General features: G+C 37.4%; 1 protein-coding gene across 1 annotated transcript in view; it reads right to left on the bottom strand.

Annotated features, from left to right (window-relative positions):
• Nucleotides 1-22,324: 22,324 nt before the first annotated feature.
• Nucleotides 22,325-23,126, bottom strand: part of LOC118829886 (neurexin-3-beta-like) — a 63,966-nt gene continuing 63,164 nt past the window's right edge. Inside the window, exon 5 of the mRNA XM_036736724.1 lies at nucleotides 22,325-22,387. Within this exon, the coding sequence (XP_036592619.1) occupies nucleotides 22,325-22,387 (63 nt within the window). The remainder of the gene's footprint in view (nucleotides 22,388-23,126) is intronic.

Genomic DNA, 23,126 nt, shown 5'->3' with positions numbered 1-23,126 from the left:
GACCAACCAGACCAGGAGGTGGGTGGAACAGGCCCTACCACCCTGAAGCAGTGCGCTGTGGCAGTTACCAGACTTCTCAACCCACAAACACCAAAGACAACAGAGAAGGTTAGTGGGAAAAGCTGCAGGGGACAGAGTGAAAGGAGTTCCCCATTTGATCTCAATCATCACCCTGGGGGCAGCAGGGGTGGTGCAGATACAGAACTACAGCTGCAGTTGCTTCTGGCCCCAGGACCACCTGGTGGGAGGAATGAAGTGGCAGATCAGAGCAGGAGTGCAGAGCCTGCTTAAGATCTGAGTCAGGTCCAGGTTGGTGGTTCTTGGGGGAGGAGGAGCATTGCTGTAGCAGAGCTTGCTGTGTAGAAATAGCTCTGAAAACAACAGCACATCCCCTCAAGCTTGGAACAAAGTACTCTCTACTCTACAAGCAGTCATACTCCCACAAAAAACTCAAGGGTCAAGTAGTTGGCTGGTAACATGGGCAGGCAGCAAAAAAGGACTCAGATTCAAACTCAGACTTTGGAATCTGTCTTTGGTGACAAAGAAGACTAAAACATACAGCCAGAAGAAGTCAACAAAGTCAAAAAGCCTATATCAAAAACCTCCAAGAAAAACATGAACTAGTCTCAGGCCATGGAAGAGCTCAAAAAGGATTTGGAAAAGCAAGTTAGAGAAGTAGAGGAAAGATTGGGAAGACAAATGAGAATGACGCAAGAATACCATGAAAAACAAGTCAATGACTTGCTAAAGGAGACCCAAAAAATACTGAAGAAAACAACACCTTAAAAAATAGACTAACTCAGATGGTAAAAGAGCTCTGAAAAGCCAATGAGGAGAAGAATACCTTGAAAGGCAGCATTAACCAAATGGAAAAGGAGGTCCAAAAGACCACGGAAGAAAATACTACTTTAAAAATTAGATTGGAGCAAGTGAAAGCTAGTGATTTTATGAGAAATCAAAATATTATAAAGCAGAATCAAAGGAATGAGAAAGTAGAAGACAATGTCAAATATCTCATTGGAAAAACCACTGACCTGGAAAATAGATCCAGGAGAGATAATTTAAAAACTATTGGACTACCTGAAAGCCATGATCAAAAAAGAGCCTGGATATCATCTTTCAAGAAATTATCAAGGAGCACTGCCCTGTTATTCTAGACCCAGAGGGTAAAACAGAAATTGAAAGAATCCACAGATTGCCTCCTCAAAAAGAACCCAAAAAGAAAAGTCCTAGGAATATTGTCACCAAATTCCAGGGTTCCCAGATCAAGGAGAAAATACTGCAAGCAGCCAGAAAGAATCAATTTGAGTATTGTGAAAACATAATCAGAATAACACAAGATCTAGCAGCTTCTACATTAAGGGATTGAAGGGCTTGGAATACAATATTCCGGAGGTCAGTGGAGCTAGGATTAAAACCAAGAAACACCTACCCAGCAAAACTGAGTGTCATGCTCCAAGGCAAAATATGGACTTCCAATAAAATAGAGGACTTTCAAGCTTTCTCAGTAAAAAGACCAGAGCTGAATAGAAAATTTGACTTTCAAACACAAGAATCAAGGGAAGCATGAGAAAGTAAACAAGAAAGAGAAATCACAAGGGACTTACTAAAGTTTAACTGTTTTGTTTACATTCCTACATGGAAAGATGATGTGTATGATTCATGAGACCTCAGTATTAGGGTAGCTGAAGGGAATATACATACATACATACATATATATATATATATATATATATATATATATATATATATATAGAGAGAGAGAGAGAGAGAGAGAGAGAGAGAGAGAGTGAGAGAGAGAGAGAGAGAGAGAGAGAGTGAGAGAGAGAGACATATACATATATATAGACAGAGGGCACAGGGTGAGTTGAATATGAAGGGATGATATCTAAAAAAAATCAAATTAAGGGATGAGAGAGGAATGTATTGAGCGAGGGAGAAAGGGAGAGATAGAATGGGGTGAATTATCTCACATAAAAGTGGCAAGAAAAAGCAGTTCTGTAGGAAGGGAAGAGGGGGAAGGTGAGGGGGAATGAGTGAATCTTGCTCTTATTGGATTTGACCTGAGGAGGGAATAACACACACACTCAATTGGGTATCCTACCCCACAGAAAAGAAGAAGGAAGAAGATAAAAAAGGGTAGATGATAGAAGGGAGGGCCGATAGGCGAAAAAGGGACAGGGTCAAGTGAGAATATTCTATAAAGGGCGATAGGTTAGGAAGGAGCAAATATAGTTAGTCTTTCACAACTTGAGTATAGTGGAAGGGTTTTATATAATGATACACATGTGGCCTATGTTGAATTGCTTGCCTTCTTAGGGAGGGTGGGTGGGGAGGGAAGAGGGGAGAGAATTTGGAACTCAAAGTTTTAAAAACAAATATTCAAAAAAAAGTTTTTGCATGCAACTAGGAAATAAAATACACAGGCAATGGGACATAGAAATTTATCTTGCCCTGCAAGAAAGTAAGGGAAAAGGGGATGGGAGGGGAGTGGGGTGACAGAACAGAGGCCTTACTGGGGAATGGGGCAACCAGAATATATGTCATCTTGGAGTGGGCGGAAGGGTAGAAATGGGGACAAAATTAGTAATTCAAACTCTTGTTAAATCAATGCTGAAAACTAAATATATTAAATAAATTAAATACATAAATTTTTTAAAAAGTAGCAGAGCTGTCACCAAGAAAAGAGTGAAGTTGAAATTGACTATTAGTTGAGTACCAGCTAAGGAAAACAACTACTCTTGCAGCATCAAGAAGTGTCTGCTAATGAAAACTTTGTTGCCCAGGCAATCCAAAGCCAACCTTAACATGTACTTGAGAAAGCTGTCTAGTGGTGGTGGTAATGGTGATGATGATGATGATGATGATGATGATGATGATGATGATGATGACAAATAGCTAGCACTTATATAACTCCTTGAAGTTTACAAATAACTTTACATGTTATCTCATTTCATCCTCAGAGATGGGGGCTATTTTTATTACCATTTTACAGATGCAGAAACTGAGGCTGAGAGAGGTCCAGTGACTTTTCCGAGGTCACACAGGTTTTCAGTCTGTGAGACAAAGATTCAAACTTGGGTGTTTTTGACTCCAACTTCAACACTCTATCTGTTCTGCTAACTAGATAACTCAATAATGCCATTACAAAAGCAAGCTGACCACCCCATTTGGGAAAGCAAATAACTAAGAAGCAGCATTTAGCTGGAAAGTAAATGATAACCATCCATATCTGGGCAGCTAAGTAGCACAGTGGAAAAAGCACCAGTCCTGGAATCAGTAAGACCTGAATTCAAATCTGGCCTCAGACACTAGCTGTGTGACCCTGGACAAATCACTTAACCCTCTTTGCCTCAGTTTCGTTATCTGTTAAATGAGCTGGAGGTGGAAATGGCAAACTACTCCGATATCTTTGCCAAGAAAACCTCAAAAGGGGTCAAAGAGAGTCAGACATGACAAAAATAGCTGAAAAACAACAACAAAAGTCTGGGTAGCCAAGGGCTATCAACATCATTAATAAGAAGAATGACAGAAAATTAATTCAATGTTAATAAATGAGCTATGATTGGCAGTCTGGGTACCGAAGAATTTTCATTATTCATGGATGGGCTACTGTTTAGGGAAAGAGAGTGTTGTGCTGAGTGAAGTATTTTAAAAAAATTAAAAGTACTATCTTTTCCTTATTTTACATAAAGTAATTAAATCAAGCACATTATCTTCAGCTTCTGTCTTAGGTGTTTTATTACGAAATTAGGTAGAGAGGCTAATTAGACTTAAGGAAAACTGATATTAAACTGAACAATTTCTACTAAGCAAAGAGAAAAACTATGAAGAGTAAGGAAGGATAAAGCAGGAAGAATACCATCAATGGAAATAAAAGTTTTAACAAAATGACTGTTTCATGTAGGTTTAAAAATTTCTGTCATTCTATTAAGCAATAAAATGTGCATAATAATGAAAAACAGAATTTATATAATGCTTTAAGGTTTGCAAAACTCGTTACAAATATTATCTTATTTTAACCTCACAACCTTGAAAGGTAGGTGCTATAACTGTCCCAATTTTAGAGATGAAAAAACCAAGAAGGTTAAAGGTAAAGTGACTTGACCAGTATCACATAGCTAGTCATGTTTGAGGCCAGACTGACTTGAGACCCAGGGTCTCTGAAGGGTGAAAAACAAGACCACATGTCAGTCTTTCACATTTTCTGATATCACATTCTCTTTCCATTAGGTACTGAAAAAAATGGTTATAAACACCCTCTTTTCAAACATAGATGCTTATGAGTTGCTTGTAAAATACAAGGTGTTATGGAAGTTCTTTACCATACACATTGCTCTTTTAAGAGATGTTTTCCAACAAGCTTCCTTTGAAAGATGGGATAAGATCTAGATGTAACCTTGTACAATTATCAAATCATTTGTATTGCTTCATATACAAATATCTTTTTGCATGACATAAAATATACCAATACTAGACATAACAAAGGCAACACAGATTTTTTTTAACAAAATCATTTTTTACTACACATTGCAAAAGAAAATATCCCCTAAATTTAGAGAGGATGGCAAAGTTGGAACTGATGGAATCAAGACTGAGATTTAAAAAAAAATTACAACAGAAACAAAAATTGAAGCATGGCAAAAGTTTATAACAGAAGAAAATGGAATTCATCATCATCGTGACCAGCATTACTAGCAATTATCACTAGTAATCACTTTTATTATTATTACTTATGTTAATTATTAGTTATTACTTTAGTATTACTAGTAATGATTGTCACGATGATGATAGTGAATTAGTCAGTCAACAAGCAAACTTATTAAGCATTTGCTTTGTTCCAGGAACTCCATTGCATCTACGACCTTCCTTGGTTTCAACTCCACAGAACAAGATGCTCTTCCCCGAGTAAACTCACCACTTCTATACTCACCACCATGAAGCTAACTCAAGGTTTGATTGACATAACTGCCCTCTGCCTCTTTCCTCTCTGACTGGAGGGCTCAAGGATGGAGGGCCAAACTCCTTCCAATCCCTTCCTATATACGTGGCAGAAATTGTTCTCAGTTCACTCCACTTAGCATCTGCTTCCCTGGCTGGTTTCAATTCCATGGAATGAGATAACCCTACTCTGGGTATCCCTTGGCATTACATCCCGCTCCCTGCCATTTTTCCATTTTCCTTTTATGTGTTGTCTCCCTTTTAGATTGTATGCTCCTTGAGGGCAAGGATTGTCTTTCTTTTTATTAATTGCATCTCCTGTGCTTAGCACAGTGCCTGGCACTAACACTAAACCTGGTGCTTAATAAATGCATATTGGATTGCATTGCTAAGAATACAAAGAAAGGCAAATGAATAATACCCTCTAATTTGAATAACAAATAGTATCCTCTGTTCCTGGGACCCCTCTGAATGGAGGATGGAATAAAGATCTCCTCCCCCAAAACTCCATTTAAGGAGAGTGCTCAAGGCAGCCATCTCTTAATTTCCTACCCAGACATACTCTTTTGGACTTAGTCATCATGCTTCCTTGGTGGTTACCTTCCTTTTCCTTCCTACATCTTGATACTCAGCTTCCCTTGTGTGTTTTCTTTCTTCATTAGATTGTAAGCTCCTCGAGGGCTAAGATTGTCTTTCTTTTTCATATTTTGCATCACTAGCACTTAGCACAGTAGCACATAGTAGGGATTTAATAAATGTTTAGTGGCTTATTAACAAGAATTAATGGACTTTGGCCAAATTCAAACATTGTTTGGAAGAGAATAAAAAAGAAAGAATGAAAATGAGGAGACACACAGAGGAATAGAGATGGTACAACATTGGCTTTTTAATCTACTTATCGTAAGAGACATCATCAAGGACATATATGTCTAGAAAAGGAAGTTAATCTACCATGGAGCAGGAACAAGTTATGATGAATAACATTGAGCAAATCTTTTACAGACAGTTTGTGGAAAGCATAGACAAGAAATACAGGGGGAGAAAGCATATCAGACTTGTGGTCTCTAGTAGGGGAGGGATTATCCACAATAAAGTGATAAAGGATTCACTGATAGATTGAGTTAAGCATTTAATATACTAAGAGCTGGAAAAAAAAACAGGAAAACTTGCCCTCTGGCCCCATGAGATGAACATGGCAAAAGGTGTTGGTCATGATTATTGTCGTTGTATTTAATTCCTTCCAGGTTGGAGATGACTATGTAACAGAAGGACTAGGACAGGATAAATCCTAGCCCTTCTCAAATTTTCTTTCTTCCCACCTTGTCTATCCTTGAGAGTATCAGATTGGCCTTGCCAATGACCTTATGAACATATAAAACCATATCTTATATATGGAGTACATAACTGAGATCACATACATGCTGCCCGTATTTATGTTGCATCAATGGACTGTCCCTAAGTGTACAGCCAAGTCCCCATTAAAGTAGTCCCAATATTCAAATTTTCACTGCATACTTACATTGGAGTGGAACAAATTACCATATTTTACACATAATTATAACTTCTAATACTATAGATTTGAATAATTCCACCTTCTGCTTAGGGTGCATTATGCACATTAATTGGAACCTCACTGTGGTGGAAAGAGAGCTGGACAGGGGTTCAAGTCTTAGCATGAGCAAATCACTTCATCTCTACATTTCCATGGAGACAAGTAATATTTGTTTAGTGGTTATGAGGAAAACACCTTGCAAACCTTACAATGATGAATACATTACTTATTATTAATAATAGCAATAGCCATCATAATAATCATTTGTAAGCCCTGTAGAGTGGAGGAATTTTATCAAACACCCTCTTCCTTTTTTTTTAAAGACAGGAGGCTAACCTTTGCAAAAATTTAAATATTTCATGGCGGTCATGAATAATTTTTGTTGCTATGGTTGCTATTATTATTGTTAATCCAAGTGCACAGGCTTTCTTATCATTCATTGCACTGAATACATGAGAAGCAGAGGCAGTATAGACATTAAGACATGGTGGGAAACCCACATGGAACATTATAACATGATACCTTGGTAGGGCCTCCAGGATTCCCCCTTGTCAAAAACAGAAGTACACAGTGCTAAATAATACAATTTATTCAATATTTTTCAAAGGAATTCAGGGCATTTGCATACAGTATTTTAATTAATGGGGCAGCTAGGTGGCACAGTAGATTATTCACTTCTTCCTGAGTTAATATCCAGCCTCAGACACTTACTAGCTCTGTGATCCTGGACAAGTCATTTGACTGTGTTTGCCTCAGTTTCCTCATCTGTAAAATGAGCTGGAGAAGGAAATGGCAAACCACTGCTGTATTTTTGTCAAGAAATAGGGCCACAAAGAGTCCAAAATGACTGAACAACAACAAATTTTAGTTAATTCTTCCCTTTTAACAGGATAAGGAATGAGCTTAAAACCAAAGAATCAGAGACTCCTAAAAAAATTAGGAACAAAGCTACAGAAAGGAAACTTGGCCATTCTTGCTCTCATGGCCTTGTTCAGGGTAATACTGTAAGTTACAGGCAAAGGTGTAAACTGCTAAATTAACAATTGTTTCACAGGGGAAAATGTACACAGAACGCACTTTGAAGTTTAATCTACATTGCTAACATTTACTCCAACACTTTCTTAATCTGGGACAGTCAACAGAACAATAAATAAAGCCCTGATCTGAAGCATCTGCCAATTTCTGAGGTGTAAAAACTCACATTGAAAATTTAACAATCAGTTCTGGTGAGCTGGTATGAGCTGGCTCCAGCACATCATTGGCATAGGTATTGTGCAGGTCACTAGGGAAGGGTGACCCACAGGAGATGGAGTTCTCTTTATTTTCTAAAGGTCAGAATTCTTTCTATCTCCTCTACTGTATGAATGAGACTATTGGATATTTTAGGGGAATAAAGAAAGAAAAATAATGACAGCTTTAAAGGACTTGTTTAAATTTACATTAGAGCCTAGTGAAATGACCACAGCATGTCAGTCATATGAATGCCCTCACTAGAAGTTGCTGGCAGGAGAAAGATAGTGGGTTTGGTATATCCTTCTATAAATTACCTGAGACTCTCCTGCTGTCCTGTGATCACTTGCTCCTTAAGCCAACTTGATTTTTAATTTCTGTGGGCACCAGAGATTAGTGAGACAGATCCCTCACTTGTTCTTTCAACTAAGTTGTCCTCCCAAGACATAGAAGCCTAAGTTGCAGTTTTCTAATTTCTTTGCTTTCCCTTTCTGCTCCTACAGAAACAAATAAATTCTTTTTAAGATTGTTGAAGGGGTTTTACTGCTACTAACAACGCAAAGGCCAACATTAAACATAACAAACTTGGGGAAGATAAAATCTCTTAAATATTTAGTCTAGTCTTCCATACCAAGAGCTAGACTGGATCTTATCCCTTATCTTCTACTCTTTCCTGACTCACCTCTTTATGTTCTTCTGGTAGTCAACTGTATTCAATGTCCCTTCCCTAAACTTCTATTTCCAGGGCTAGTGTTCCCTGGATTTCTACCAACCCTTTCTCTCTCTCAATCACCATAATCCCCAAACTAGGACAAAAACTCACTAAATGATTTTGGACACATATCTTCACACATCAGTCTTCAGTTTCTTCACTGGTTAAATGAGGGGGGGGGGAGGGGAGAGGTGAACCTGATGTCTCTTCCAATGAAGAAGAGTTCCCAAAGACTAAGTGAGATTCTAAAACATACCAGAGGAAATTTTTGATGGGTCGTTGAGCATCACACTTCACACATCGGAAAGTCATCCTGGGCCATTCTCTGACATCATATGCACTGATTGTTAGGTTGGCATCCAAGCTACATTACCATGTACTTCTTCATTAGTCATACACTGATATTATATATATGTATATGTGTGTATGTATATATATATACACATATATATGTATATATATATATATATATACATATATACACACATTATATATATACACTTCTCATGAGAAGTTGGATAGGGAAAGATCGATTCTAATTTTATACCCAACCTTATGAGTAACACTCATGTTTTAAACTTCTACAACTTACAGACTCCTTTGGGGTTACTGATATGCAAGACACCTCAAAATCAGAGGCAGAAATAATTTAAGCAAATTTAAGTCCACATTTGGGATGCAAAGTGGTATTGCCTCACCCATTAGAATGTGAGCTTCATGGTAGCAGGGACTGTCTTTTCTTATATCCCTTAGTATGATGCTTTGCACAGAGTAAGTACTTAATAAATCCTTCATTCTTCCATTTATTCATTTATTCATATTTAATATAAAAACACAATGTAAGGAGTAGCTCTTTCGAACAGTTAATTTTAGTCAGGATACAGGAATAAGTACATTATGGGGACATAGATCTGTAAAGATACGTATTTGGTTCTGATTTTTTTTTTTGCATAAGTGGTCAGGGACAATACTGACATGATTAATCTATAGTTAGAACAGTTGAGCAGGTTTTCTTAGAAAGAAAAACACAAGTTACCAAACATCCACTAAAACACCACACACACACACACACACACACACACACACACACACACACACACACACAAACTCACACATACACACACCCCAAAGGAGGCTGCCACTGCATCTTGATTTAAAATGAAAAACACCCCGATCCACTTCAGGGCTGAGTAAAAACTGCCTATTTCTGTCTTTGTCCTTGTCACTTTCTCCCCATCAAAACCACCTTCAAATGCCACACACCCCTCCCTTTCCTAATAGATTATGCTTCTCTAAGAGGGTAGATATGACAGTAAGTAACTAATAATGATAATAATAATAATGAGAAACAGCCCCAGAAACATATTTCATGTTCATTCCTCCATCCTTGTCTTCTCTCAGTTGAACAGTTTCCCAGCGAGCATGGCATTAATCATCAGGGCAGCAGCATCGAGATAAAGGCCAAGTGGAATTTCATTGTGCATTATGGGGTGAGTTGTGTGAGTTCAGAAGTATGGGCTTCTGTATATGTCTGGGTTGGGAGGGGGGGTGGGGAAAATTGGAAAGGCAGAGCTGAAAAATCTGTCATATATTTATACCGCTCCAGTTGGTCAGGACTTGTGCCCCATTGTTACTGCAGATTAAAATCATGCATGTCCTTCTACTTTCATCGGAGGTCACCTTTCATAAAGGTGGATAAATATTATGACAAGTTAAATTCTACCTTCCCCCACCAAAAACCAAAATCTGTCCTGGAGGTGTGCAGCAGAGTAAGAGAAGGAAGAAACAGAAGAACTCAGTGGAGATGGGAAGAATTGCCTGCCAGGACTGGTACCTAACAGGGCCCCCTCTTCCAGAATTACATAATACAATTGGGATAATAAGAGTGGTTTCCTCTCCTTGGCAGCCCTGAAGCAACATTGGGATTCCCATAAATGAGGGAGAGATAGGCATACAGATGATGCTACCAAAGACACACATAATAAATACAAAGGAAATTTCTGTCCTCTGAACTGATAGAAGAAAAGATATTATTGTGGTTAATCAAATAATTTAGTGAAAGGAGAGTTAGATATACCATAAGAGGGTGACTAAGAGGATTCTATTTTGCTAAGTATACTTCTAGCGTTAATTACAATTCATTGTATTCTTTACAATGGAAGCATCAGAGGATTTTTGTCACGTCAAGGTCATTAGTACGGACATCACCATACTGACATAATGTAAGCAAGGGCTAAAGAATATTCTGGTCTATAGTATGGCTAATAAATGTACTATTCATACCTATATATGTGCGGGTACAGTGCCATACACACAGTAAGGATAGTTTGTAGGCCAAAATCTAAGTAAATTCATCTGGGACCACTACATACTACAAACCAAAGAGAATTTTTATTGGTCAAAATAATTGTTGAAGTCTGTTTGAAAAACTGAGGCCCCAGTTCTCTATTCTTCCCACCATTGTCAAAAGAGTACATATTCCACCCTTATCCTGACTTGTGATCCCATTAAGTTTTCTCTTTCCCCTCCCCAGCCTTTCATTTTAAAATGAAAGTATATGGGAATCATTCTGAACATCCCCAGAACATTGTTTTCACTGCAGCCAAGGGAGGAGAACACATGGTAAGTAGGAGGTAGCAAGACATGTTTCATTGGTTTCTCCTCAGAATTACTTGGTTTACAGAAATAAAGAAATTGTTCAGAGAAAGGAAGAGATGAGGCATTTCTCAACTTATCAAAAACTATGTTCCAAACTATGTTTGTATTCTTAGCCCTAGCCACAATACCTTAAACATCATAGGCAATTAATAAATGTTTGTTAAATTGAATTTCAATTATTTAGACTCAGAAGGTATTCTCCTGTAGTAATAATGTAATCAAGAGAGGTTATATATATATTCTTAGGCTAACCCATGAAAGTTCACTTGATCCACTTTATAGATGACCTATACGATTAGATGCAACTATCCAACCAACACTCATAAGGTTGTTTCTAAGACCAACAAAAGTGTGTTCCAAATAATAAATAGGGAACCAGGATTGCGTGTGTGCTTCCAGTATTGAGTGCGAGAGAAGTGTCCTTATTATTATTGGTTTATTAAGAGCTATAAACTTTTATAAGCACTTACCTCCTCTTCCCTAGTGGTTCCAATTGAAGGATGAGGGAAAGTTGAAAGTTGGAAAGTAAGGATAAAGTAAAGTAAGAAAAGAGAAAAAGCAGCTAGATATGGAGAAAAGGAGGGAGGGGAGAAGAAACTTGCAGTGAGGACATGTTCAAAGTAGAACATAAACCCAATAAAATATTTAAAAAATGAGGAACATTTATGTTATATCAGAGAAGTTTCCAAGAGGAACATCAGGAACATTCCTTGTGATACAATAGAAAGAGAGGATGTATGGGGATGAAGGAGAGGGCCAAATAGGACTTGAAACTATGGGAAGTATGGAAAGAATACCAGAGAAGAGAAAGTAAGCTGATAGATATAGTAGGTCCTTAATACAATCTACCCAGAGGGCACTGGGTCTCTAGTCAGGAGAAATGTTGGTACAAATCTTGTTTTATTTTTGCTTTTCCTGTGGTTTTCCAAGAAATTATGGTTTTTAAAAGATATATTTAAAAAATTATTGACCATTATTTTTTTTTCTCTCCCTCTCACATCCCTTAACTAAGAGAAAGAGACAGAGGCACAGAGAGAGGAGAGAGAGTAAGAGAGATAGTGAAGGTAAGGGCAAGGGAGAAGGGAAAGAGGGAAAGAAGGAAGGAAGGAAGGAAGGAAGGAAGGAAGGAAGGAAGGAAGGAAGGAAGGAAGGAAGTTATTGGCGGGGTGGCGGGGCGGAAATCTTGTGTGGGACAGGGAGACTGCCAGAGTATGGGAATCGAGCAGTAGCACTCCAGCGCCTTCTAGAGGGTAGGTCCTCCAGTGAGAGAAAAGTGGTGGGGGAAGCCAGGGCAGCCACTACTCAGGAAATGCCCCCTATAGGTTTGATGGCAGCAAAATGAGGGCTTGGGAAGGATGAGATAAGGCTGGTGGGAGAGTCGTTTTTTAAGTCAAATATTTATAACCAGAAGACTTCCTGTATTCATATTTATAGTATAGTATGTTTAATTAGAACTAAATGCTACTCTAAAGACTCATCTCATGAGTGAAAAGAATGATGTATAACTCAGCATAGTGGATATCTATGTGATCCTGAAGAAGTCAATTAGCCTCCCTGTATTTTGGTTTTCTCATATGTAAAATAAGGAATTTGTACTTGATTTCCTTCTAAGATCCTTTGAGCTCTAAATTTATGATCCTAAGAGTCCATCAGTATTTCTACATCTTTTATGGGACCACTACATGTTAAAACTTAAGTCTGGAATGTTCTTTGCTGATTCACAGGAATAAACTCTTCAATATAGCATCTGTAGAACTACACCTGGAAGATCAGGCAACATGTAGCTTATGCTTTTTTGTTGGTGGTTTTTTTTTAGTTAATAAACAACCATTTCCCCCCACGAAGCCCAAGTGACCCAAGAGGTTTAAACAAAGCCAGCTTCTAATAACTCTACTTGGATGCCACTAAATTGCACACCTGGAGAGAAAAGCAGAGACTGGAGCTGTCCAAATTTCCAGCTTTTCATTTATTACTGGAACATGTAAAACAATTGGGAAATAGAAAGGCCTATATTAACTATACAAGTCAATCAAGTTCTTATCAGCTAACTTTCTCTAATCATCAGTAATGACTGCTAAATACCATAGACATGGCTCACATTTCCATAACATTCCTTTCCAGAGATGAGAAAGAAACCGAGGGGAATCTTCCCTTCTCTATTAGCTAACAGTACCAACGCTCTAAAGAAAACCCAAGACATTAATTAGAAGGTTTCGAAAAGCACTGCTGTCATAACAGCCTCAGTATGTTTCTAATTTTTACACAGTCACCCAAACATACAGCAGAGAGGTAGGATAGTACATCACACTCTTCACACAGCCTTGTCAAAAAGACAAAATGGAAATATCTGTCTTGTAAGCTTGCCGACGGTGACTGCTACTTCCAGCTGTTTCCCTGTGGTGTGTACATAGCAAACAGAGGGGACAAATTTTCACAAAAATGTGATCCAATACTCAAACTACAGTTTTACCTGTGACCAATGAATCTACTATATTTCTCAACTAGAATTTAGGGTCTTGTTTTTCATCTAGGGGTGGTTACCATATAGCAACTGGTAACATTATTCCCTGAGGAATGGGGTGAGAATAAAAGGTATAAAAAAAGATATTTTTCCCTTATTTTGATCCAAGCTTCTGCATTTATATTTCACATCACATCACTCTAATCTCCTATATCTTCAACAGTAGGCAGCAAAAATGTTTTAAAGATTCACAGGAGCCATTACTGAAAAAAGACAAGGAGTTCCTATAAATTTACAATATAAAATCCTTGTAATATTGTTTGATTGGTCCATTCATCCCTATAACAAATATTTAGGGGACACCTATTAAGTGCTATGTAATATAAAGATATCTAAGATAAGACCCAAGTCTCTAAAGAATTTATTGTAGGTAGTCAGATCTGTTAGTAACACATACGGAAAAAATATGCTTCTGCTTGTATAATGGCAAATGAAATTCAAATCAAGAAACATTTACAAAGACAGACACATATCAGTCTCCTCCCTCAAAGAGTTTTATTCCATTTCATAGGCTCTTAGATTTGTAAAGGATCTTAGATATTATATAGTTCAATTCCCTCATTTTATAAAAGAAAGTGGGACTCAGATAGGTTAAGTGACTTGTCCAATGTCACACAGTAGCAGAACCAGTCTAAAGACTGCAATGTTACACTGGATTGCATTCTAGACTAAACCCTTGTTACTAACAAATTCTTGGCTAATTCACTTAATCATACTGGTAAAATGTGGGGACTTTATTTATATATTTGTCAAACTAGTTTACTAACTATTCCCCTAATTTGACTTACTATCCCTTACCTCTGTGCATTCAGTTAAGCTTGTCCCTCATGCCAGGAATGTACTCTCACTCTGGTCATTCCTACATTCCAGATTCCTTATCTCTCTATGAGGCTCAGCTCAAGTGGTCTCTTTTCATGACACTTTCCTTGACTCCATCTGTCAGCTGTTAGCACACTCTCCTTCCTCAAATATTCCTAGAGCATTTTCTCTGCTCTATCCTTGGCCACCTTTATGCCCTCATCTCACCTTCTATTTTACTTATATTTCCATATTGCATATTCCTATAGCCTTATGTACATTCCTTGAGGACTAGGGGGTTTCATTTTTGTCTTTGTATCCTCTTTGAGAAGCAACATGATTTACTGAATTGAGGACTAGATTTGGAGTCAGAAAGATCTGGGTTTAAATCCAGCTTGAGACACTTACTAGATGTGTTTCTGACCTTAGGCAAGTCACTTTACTTTTCTGTGCCTCAGTTTCCTCATTCATAAAATAAAGGGATTGGACTTGAGGGCCTCTAAATTATCTTCCAGCTTTACATCTAAAATGCTATGATACTTAGAAGCAAGCACTGTGCCCTAGGCACAGGAACCACCTAAAAATGTTTGTTGAATTTTATTGAATTTTCTGAGGAAAGGTGGTAGCATGTGACTCAGAAATGATCCCAGGGAGAGGGGAAAGCTAGCCTGAAAATAAAAATACCTTTTGTTATATTCCACACAAAGTTAACAAAGAACTAACCAGATTCCCTTTGTGAAAGTTCTGATGTCTAAATATGCTAATCAACCCTTTAGTAATAGTCTTGAGTGAAAATGTATTTCATATATCCTATAGCCCAAATAAAGAAGAGCATGCACCCCATCTCCTGGTTATCTGGTTAGACTGCCTGATGTTGGGGCAGCAAGAAAAGGAGCACACAGTATTAGGAAGCATCAATCCCTCTCCCCTTCTATTAAAATTAAAGTGTGATAAAAAGGGAAGAAAAAGAACAAACTCTGTTCTCTTCACCAGCCCATTTGTACAGCCAAAATAGCTGTCGTTAAAGGGGCAGCTAAACCCATCAAGCTCCTTTTTTCATTAGAGGTATGCAATCTGGGAAAGAAAATGTCACTGGAGAATCATACCAGGCAACGAGTAAATTAGAGACCAATTTCCTTCCCCCAAAAATTATTATCTGAGAGGGGAAAAGAAAGTACCTGTGTGAGGGTGAGGAGGAGACAGAAGATATTTCTCGACTGGCAGCTAAAGTCTAATTAGACTGACAAATCTTCAGTGCCTTCCCCAGTTATGAGGCTTGGCAGGAAAGAAACTAGCCCTGGAGCCACACATTATGTAAGGCTGTTAATCAATATTAGTTGAGCCCTGATCCTAAAAATAAACCTTCCCAGGAGGCTCTGTTGTCTAGTGGTGAAATCAAGCAATTGGGAACCCTGTGCAACACTATGGAGTTGGTGGCAGTGGGTGTGAGGCAAGGGGACACAAAGGAACTAATTAATTTGGGGTAAGTATTGCTATACAACTAGTGTGTTTCTATAGCTCAAACTACTATAGTGCCAAGTTTGGATTAAGAAAGCTAATCTTTGTGATGCCGTAAAGACAATTCAAATTTCAGGTAGGGGTGAGAAGAGGCGACTGTTTAGTTACCTTTAACTCTGAGATTCTATGATTCTGAATCCCATCTAAAGGAGTTTATTTATCAAAGAACTGTTAAAATACAAGCTCATGTCTTGTTCCCAAAGCATATAGCTTAATAATATTAACCTAGTTCTGGTCTGTCATCAAATGTATCTTATCTATTAAACTCATAACACCTTACTACAATTACAGTTTTATAAATGTAATAATTATAAAAGAGCTAGCATTTGCACAGTGCTTTATAATGTACAAATTATTTACGTATACATCTCATTTAGTCCTTACTACAACTCTATAAGGTAGGTACTTGTATTATCTCCATTTTACAGATGAGGAAACTGAGACTAAAAGGATCAAAAAGGTAGCAAAGATCTGAGGACAGATATGAAATCAGACCTTCCTCATTCCAGTTCCAGCAAGCTATACATCAAGACATTTAGTTGTCTAGGTGATACATATGAAATTTGTCTTCAGTAAGTCAGATTCTCCTTTATGGGATAAACCTATATGTGCACAGATGGGTGAGGTAAATGTGTGGGGGAGGGGAAAAGAAGAGCCAGTCTACATAGTCCCTTATATTAGATGGATTCAAAAGTCAAGTTTAAAATTATCATATATGAATAAAGTACCATTGTATTATGACTTATGATCTGATACAAAATGTAGTGAATAGAACCAGGAGAACAAATTTTTTATAACAATAACATTGTAAAGATGAACAACTTTGAACTCTGACCAATTCAAAGCCCAGCCAAGATTCCAGAGGAGTACCAATGAAACATGCTATCTACAACTAACAGAAAGATGATGGACTCAAGGTGCAAAATGAGACTAACATTTTTGGAAATGAATGGTGCAAGATTTTGTTTTGATTTTTTTTGTATATAGATACACATATACATATACATACACACACATATATATATATGTTTCTTATGAGTATTGAATAGATTTTCTCATTATAAATAATAAAAATAATTTAAAAAGTCATGTTTACTCTAAAATTCTTTAATTCGATTCTGGATAATGCTGGGTTTATTTAACAATCAGGAAAATTGCTTCCTTTTCTCTCCTCTATAATTAACCTTTCATAAAGGAACCCATTCAATATGAAAGTTTGTTGTATCCAAGCACAGGCTGGGGTAGATGTGTCCCAAAATATAAGTAACTATAGGGAGGAGGGTGTCAGCTGTACTAAGGGATAAGTGATGTAGAATAATTAGGCTGGATTCCTTGTTCTAGAAGGAGTAGGACAGCATGCACATAGAAATAACTAGAGTGACTGGTGAATCCAAAAGTATATCCATACACCAAAGAAATTCTATTAACCCTTATGTTTATCCTAATCATATGAGCTTATGACTGGTATGTTGGAAGGTACCTAGATTGTCCTTAAAATTCAGTCAGTTTATGTATAAAAGCTTCCTTTGTTCTCATGAATGTAAAACCCCATGGACCCTAATAACTTTGGACCATCTCCAAATCTATCAATGTCTGTATGGAGCCAATTGCACAGGTTGTAGTTATGTATGTAGCTTTCTTTCTCCAAAAAAGGCTGAGTACAGGAATCAAGATTGTCAGTGATGAGGGAATATATTTACTTGTACCCTTTATGTACAAGTTTTCCATCAGTAATTTGTATATTAGCAATAAAACCTGAAGTTTTATTAGAGGTTGGTACTACTGTGTTTCTGTTCCTTGAGATCCAGAGCTGGACTAATTCATCATGTAAACCTAGAATTATCCAAAGGTACCTCTTTTCCCTGTACCTCCTGACTTTTTACTAAAACTCTTTTTATCCAAAACACCTAAAATGTCTCATCATTCAGATTCAATTAAGCTAGTTTTATTTTCAATAAATATCAACTAAGAGGAAAAGTTCTTCCAATGGCCATACTTAGAAATGATCAGTTATGATTGAATGGTGTACATAACCTTTCGGTGAAGAGCAATCACCTTTACTCTGATCTTTTTACTACACCCAAGGAACTGTTAATCTCCTGAGAATTTTTGTAAGTACCACAATTATAAAGCCAGCAACACACACACAGGCACGTGTGCCTGGTGTGTGCGCGCACACACACACACACACACATACACACACACAAAATGGTTCTCCTTAAAACTTTCAGCATCTAAGTTCAGTAAGTTCAAGATGAAAACAAGACCTCAAAAATCCTCTAAAATCTTTCTTTTGTAATGATGATTAGAATAATTCCAACTGAAACAGAACAGAGTCATTTTCATGCAATTTTCTGGTACTGGACAGCATGGGTGAATGTCAATGTGACTCCGCTGTACATTGCCACAGAACGCCCAATCAATGAACTAAAAGCTTAGAAACAGTTATAAATGGTAATATGGATAGAACACACTGATACATTATGCAATTGTTAACAAGTCAATCTAGCAGCCCAAGCTAACAATATAAATTAAAATGGAAACTACTTCTCTCTCAGCCCTTTTCTCTCATCCGTAGCATTTTTTAGACTAATTGTAGGAACTCCATTATAGCACTGATAAAGGTCCTGCCTTTCATTCTTACCATCCCCTAACTATGTAAAAAACCAAGATTATGAGTAACTATGGTAGAATTTAGCTTATTCTAATCCAAAGGATGAGTCAATGACTATTAGGGTGGTACTGGGATGCCTAGGGGATCCCTGAAATGGTAATTCCTGTCAGATGCTATCATCAAAGGAGTGAAAGCTCAAACCATCAATTCTGAGTATAATCTTCTGAGGATTCCAGTGTAAGCACAATCAGGGGGTAGGCAATTAAGCTATAGTAGTAAGATCTCAGTTGCTGACAAAAGTGCTAATGAGGAATTCATCTTTTCTCCCACTTTGAGGCTGCCTAGAAGCAGCACATACAAGCAAAGAAAATAGTTTTCTCAGCTGGTGTTTGTAAACTAACCCTTATATTGCAGCCTTATTTCTTTATTTCCTGAGTTCAAATCTGGTCTCAGACACTTACTAGCTATGTGACCCTGGGCAAGTCACTTAACCCTGTTTGCCTCAGTTTCCTCATCTATAAAATGAACAGGAGAAGGAAATGGCAAAGCACTCCAGTATCTTTGCCAAGTGATCCATCTTTGCTCTGTGACCCAAAAGGGGTCACAGAGAGTTGAACATGGCTGAAAAATGGCTGAACATTTTTTTCTTAGACACTTTTTCTTCAAAGGAAAAGGAATATGGCTTAATGGATAGATGTCCAGGATAGAGCTTTCTTACTCCTTCTAGAGCAAGGGATCCAGCCTAATTAGTCTACATCACCTACTATATCTCACTATTCTTTAGTACATTTGAGTTTAGACCTGGGTTCAAGTCCTGTCTCTGATACATACTCTTTATTTGACCGCAGACAAATGACTTGACTCATTGAGCCAAACAACTCTACAATAAGACCATAAGTACATTTGAGTTTCCAATAAACTTTGGGAGTTCCTTCACTGATGAAATCACATATTAAGACAAAAAAAAAATACCATTATCTCTTAATTGTATTGGAAGGAAGAAAAGCAAGAATGACAAATGAGACTTCTTTCTAAGAAAGCAATGTATTTCTCATGAGTTTAGTTACTTCAATGGATTTCCTTATGTCTTAAAGAACAGAAATCAAGTGAGCCATATTCCCCTTTATAGCATGCTTCTTTGTGAAATTCTTGAATTCCCCCCAGAAGGACGTGTTCATCTGATTTTTAATTGAAGATTTATAGTGATGAGGAACTCACTATCTACCAAAGATAGCCCGTTCCATTTTTGGACAGCTCTAATAACAATTAGAAAATTTTCTAACTAGTTTCTTTTGCAAATCAAAACAAAATTTTTCTCTCTTCAAGTTTAACCCTCTGCTCATACTTCTATCCTCTGGGTTCAATCAGAAGAAACCTAATGCCTCTTCATATTACATTAAAGATTGCTTATTACTATTCCTCATTTACTTCTCATCAGCAGTTCATTCAATAAGTTGTGGGCTCCATGTCCTTATCCTGGTTAGTGTCCATGGATATATTTAATTTGCCAATAATCTTCTTAAAATAATGGTGCCTGGAATTGGTCATATCTTTTAGCCAGCGTTTAAGGTGATCATCTCCTTCAAAACAGACACTACTTCTTTTAAGGCATCCTAAATTCACTGTGAATATTTTAGGGACCATAGTCCCTTTACTACCTAACTTCTTTGGAGTAGGTGACAGAGCAACGGAACTGGAGTTAGGAAGAACTGAGTTCAAATACAGCCTCAGACACTTATTAGCTGTGTAACTATGGACAAATTACTTAACCTCTGTCTTCTTCAGTTTGCTCATTTATAAAATGGAGATCATAATAGCAACTACCTTACCAGGTTTTGTGAGGACCAGATGACATAATATCTGTAAAACTTAAAGCATTGCATGTAAATGGTAGCTATTATAATTACTAATAATTATAATTTTGACAAGATTTTGGAACTAACCCCTTGACTATAGCATCTCACATAGTGACAGACACATAAATGCTTAATAATTGATTGCCTGGTTTTTACATAGATAATTGTTTTATCATGTTTCTGTGCATTCCACTGTCACTGTGAACATGTGTTTAGATTACCTAAAAAGCAGAAAATTTTAGTGCTTTCATTCACTTTGAGATTCATGATAAAAGTGAAGGAAAATGCATATAGACATAAGCCAATTATTATCATGATAAGGGGAAAAGAACTATGTGCCATAAAAGACTCTTATAAAAGGCTTCTTCCCATTGTCCATTTAGAGAGGCAGCACAGTTTAGTGGAAAGAACTTTAGGTTGGAAATCAGAGGAACTCAGTTCAAATTCTGATTCTTCTATTTACTTAGTATCTTGAGCAAAGTATATGGCTTCTATGTGACTCAGTGTCCTTATCTGTAAAATGAGTGGAGTGGATAAGATCACTTTTAAGGTCTTTTCTAGCTTCATATGACATGCTCCTGCTAAAATGGTTGATTTTTGTTAAACTAGAATTATTTTGGCATTGAATCCCTTCTCCTACAATGCCTCATCATGGTATGGAAGTGTTTCTGAATTTCTGACCATAACAACAGGGCTACCATCTCTGGAAAGTCCTATCAACCTGGAAAAGTTTTGAGTACAGACTGGACCATGTGTAAGTCAACTGGTGACCATTTTAGATAAGTGAATTTTAGATAAGTGCTCATTATCTGAAGGTAGGACATCAGATGATGAGTATTTTTGCCTACAGTTGTGGGTGAATATCATCTACTAAATTACAGAAGGATTGCACTGCATAGGTGGAAGGAGACCTCACATCAGTGAAATCAACAATCCTGAAGTCCTGAAATATTTAGACCAGGGGTTCCTAAGTTTTTTTGGTTGGGGGTGGGGGAATTCAGGGATTCCTTTGTCAGTCTGGTGAAGTCTATGGATTTCTCAGAATAATGTTCTTAAATTCGTAAAACAAACACACAGGATTGCTAGAAAAACTAATTCTAGCCAAATATAGTTATCAAAAATATTTGTTTGAAGATAAACTCACAGGTGCCAGGTTAAGAACCCCTGATGTGGAGTGATTGGCAAGGTTTTGGCATAGCGTTCTTCAGAGTTTCCTTCCCCAGAGGCCCTGTCTTTTACATGTTTGGGAGAACCATTCAGTAGGTACCCAGATTTGTTCTTGTTAATGCATTTGCCCTCTGAAGGGCATACCTAGGGATCCTGTTTGTTTCTGTCTAATCCCTGAGTACAATAGCAAGTCTTACTGAGGTCAGTGGGTATTTGGCCTTTGAAGGGGCTGTGAGATTAGCCATTTCTTAGAAATGTCATTTGTTCCTTTGCTTCACAAAGAGCTAAAACAATGTACTCTGACAAACAAAACAACTCAGCCAAGACTTGTACCAAAAGAACAATCCTTCTACCAACAATAAACAGGACTTTTCTCAAGCTACAGGGAGTCATAATAGAAATACATATTGCCTTTTATATTCTTTTTCAGTGGGAAGACTGAAGAAGTGTCAGGAATTATTGCTTTAATATCAGCAGAAAAGAAACTATTTGTGGGAGTATGCATGAAAGTATGTACACACATGTCAGCACGTATGACCAGGAAAGATCTGATCTTAGTGACTTTTCCTAAGTGTTTATATCTGGTCTGCTAGTACTTGTAGCCCACACTGAAGCCCTTTAGCCTTATAGTCCTTTAGCAAGGACCTTTCTGAAAGCTGTCTTTCAAATAGCATAGAAGAGAGAAAAATCATTTCTACCTGGGTCACATAGTCTTTATTATACAAGAAGCAAAATTACCAATTGCTTAATTGGCGACTCATTCTGGGTTCACCGTGTCCACCAAAGTTAATGAAAAAGTGATTTCAAAGCTCAGACTCGGCTGGGTCCCCAGAGAAACACTGAGGTATTGGATTTTCCACAAATACTAACTAGACTGGGGGCAATTTTCCCACAAGTGGCTGAAACTTTTTATTTTATGCCAATGTATTTGAGGCTAATAAATAAATTAACCTCCTACCCCCAACTGATCAGATTTATGAAATGCTAAGGAAACCAGCTGAGCTTTAAGCTTTACCTTGGGCATAATTACTTTCAAATAAATAAAAGAAAATGCAACGACCATGCCAAGAACACTTAGCATAGTTAAACCCAAGATTTTCAAATTTCCTGCTCCTGTGTAACCTGGATTATTGTCAAAGCAAAGGAAACCTAGTGTGCAGCAGAGGGAGAAGTGATTAATCCCAAGTGAATAGTAACAGTAAAAGCTGCATTCCTTAAGGATTAGTTTTGTCTCTAGCACAAATTGCCCTTAATTTAACAGTGTCCATTCCCCCAATGATGAGAAATTCATATTTCTTAAAAAGTCATGTTGAATTTGTGAGCTGGACTGCATCAAGATCTACATTCCAGATGATAATAGATTCCCCTTGTCTTCTTTTCCCTTTCTGTGATTTGCAAAAATTGGGCAATAAAGTTAGATGAGGGAGAATTTCATGCTGAAAGCATTGTCCATGGATCATTTTGAATAACAGTACTACTGTAACAATGAAAAATATGATAGTAATACTAACCCATGGGTGCCGTAATACTTTTATAACTTTCTTCACGATGGCTGTCTC

Source organism: Trichosurus vulpecula, chromosome 8, assembly GCF_011100635.1.
Source record: "Trichosurus vulpecula isolate mTriVul1 chromosome 8, mTriVul1.pri, whole genome shotgun sequence".
NCBI lineage: Eukaryota > Metazoa > Chordata > Mammalia > Diprotodontia > Phalangeridae > Trichosurus > Trichosurus vulpecula.
This window is presented reverse-complemented; position numbering and strand designations above follow the sequence as displayed.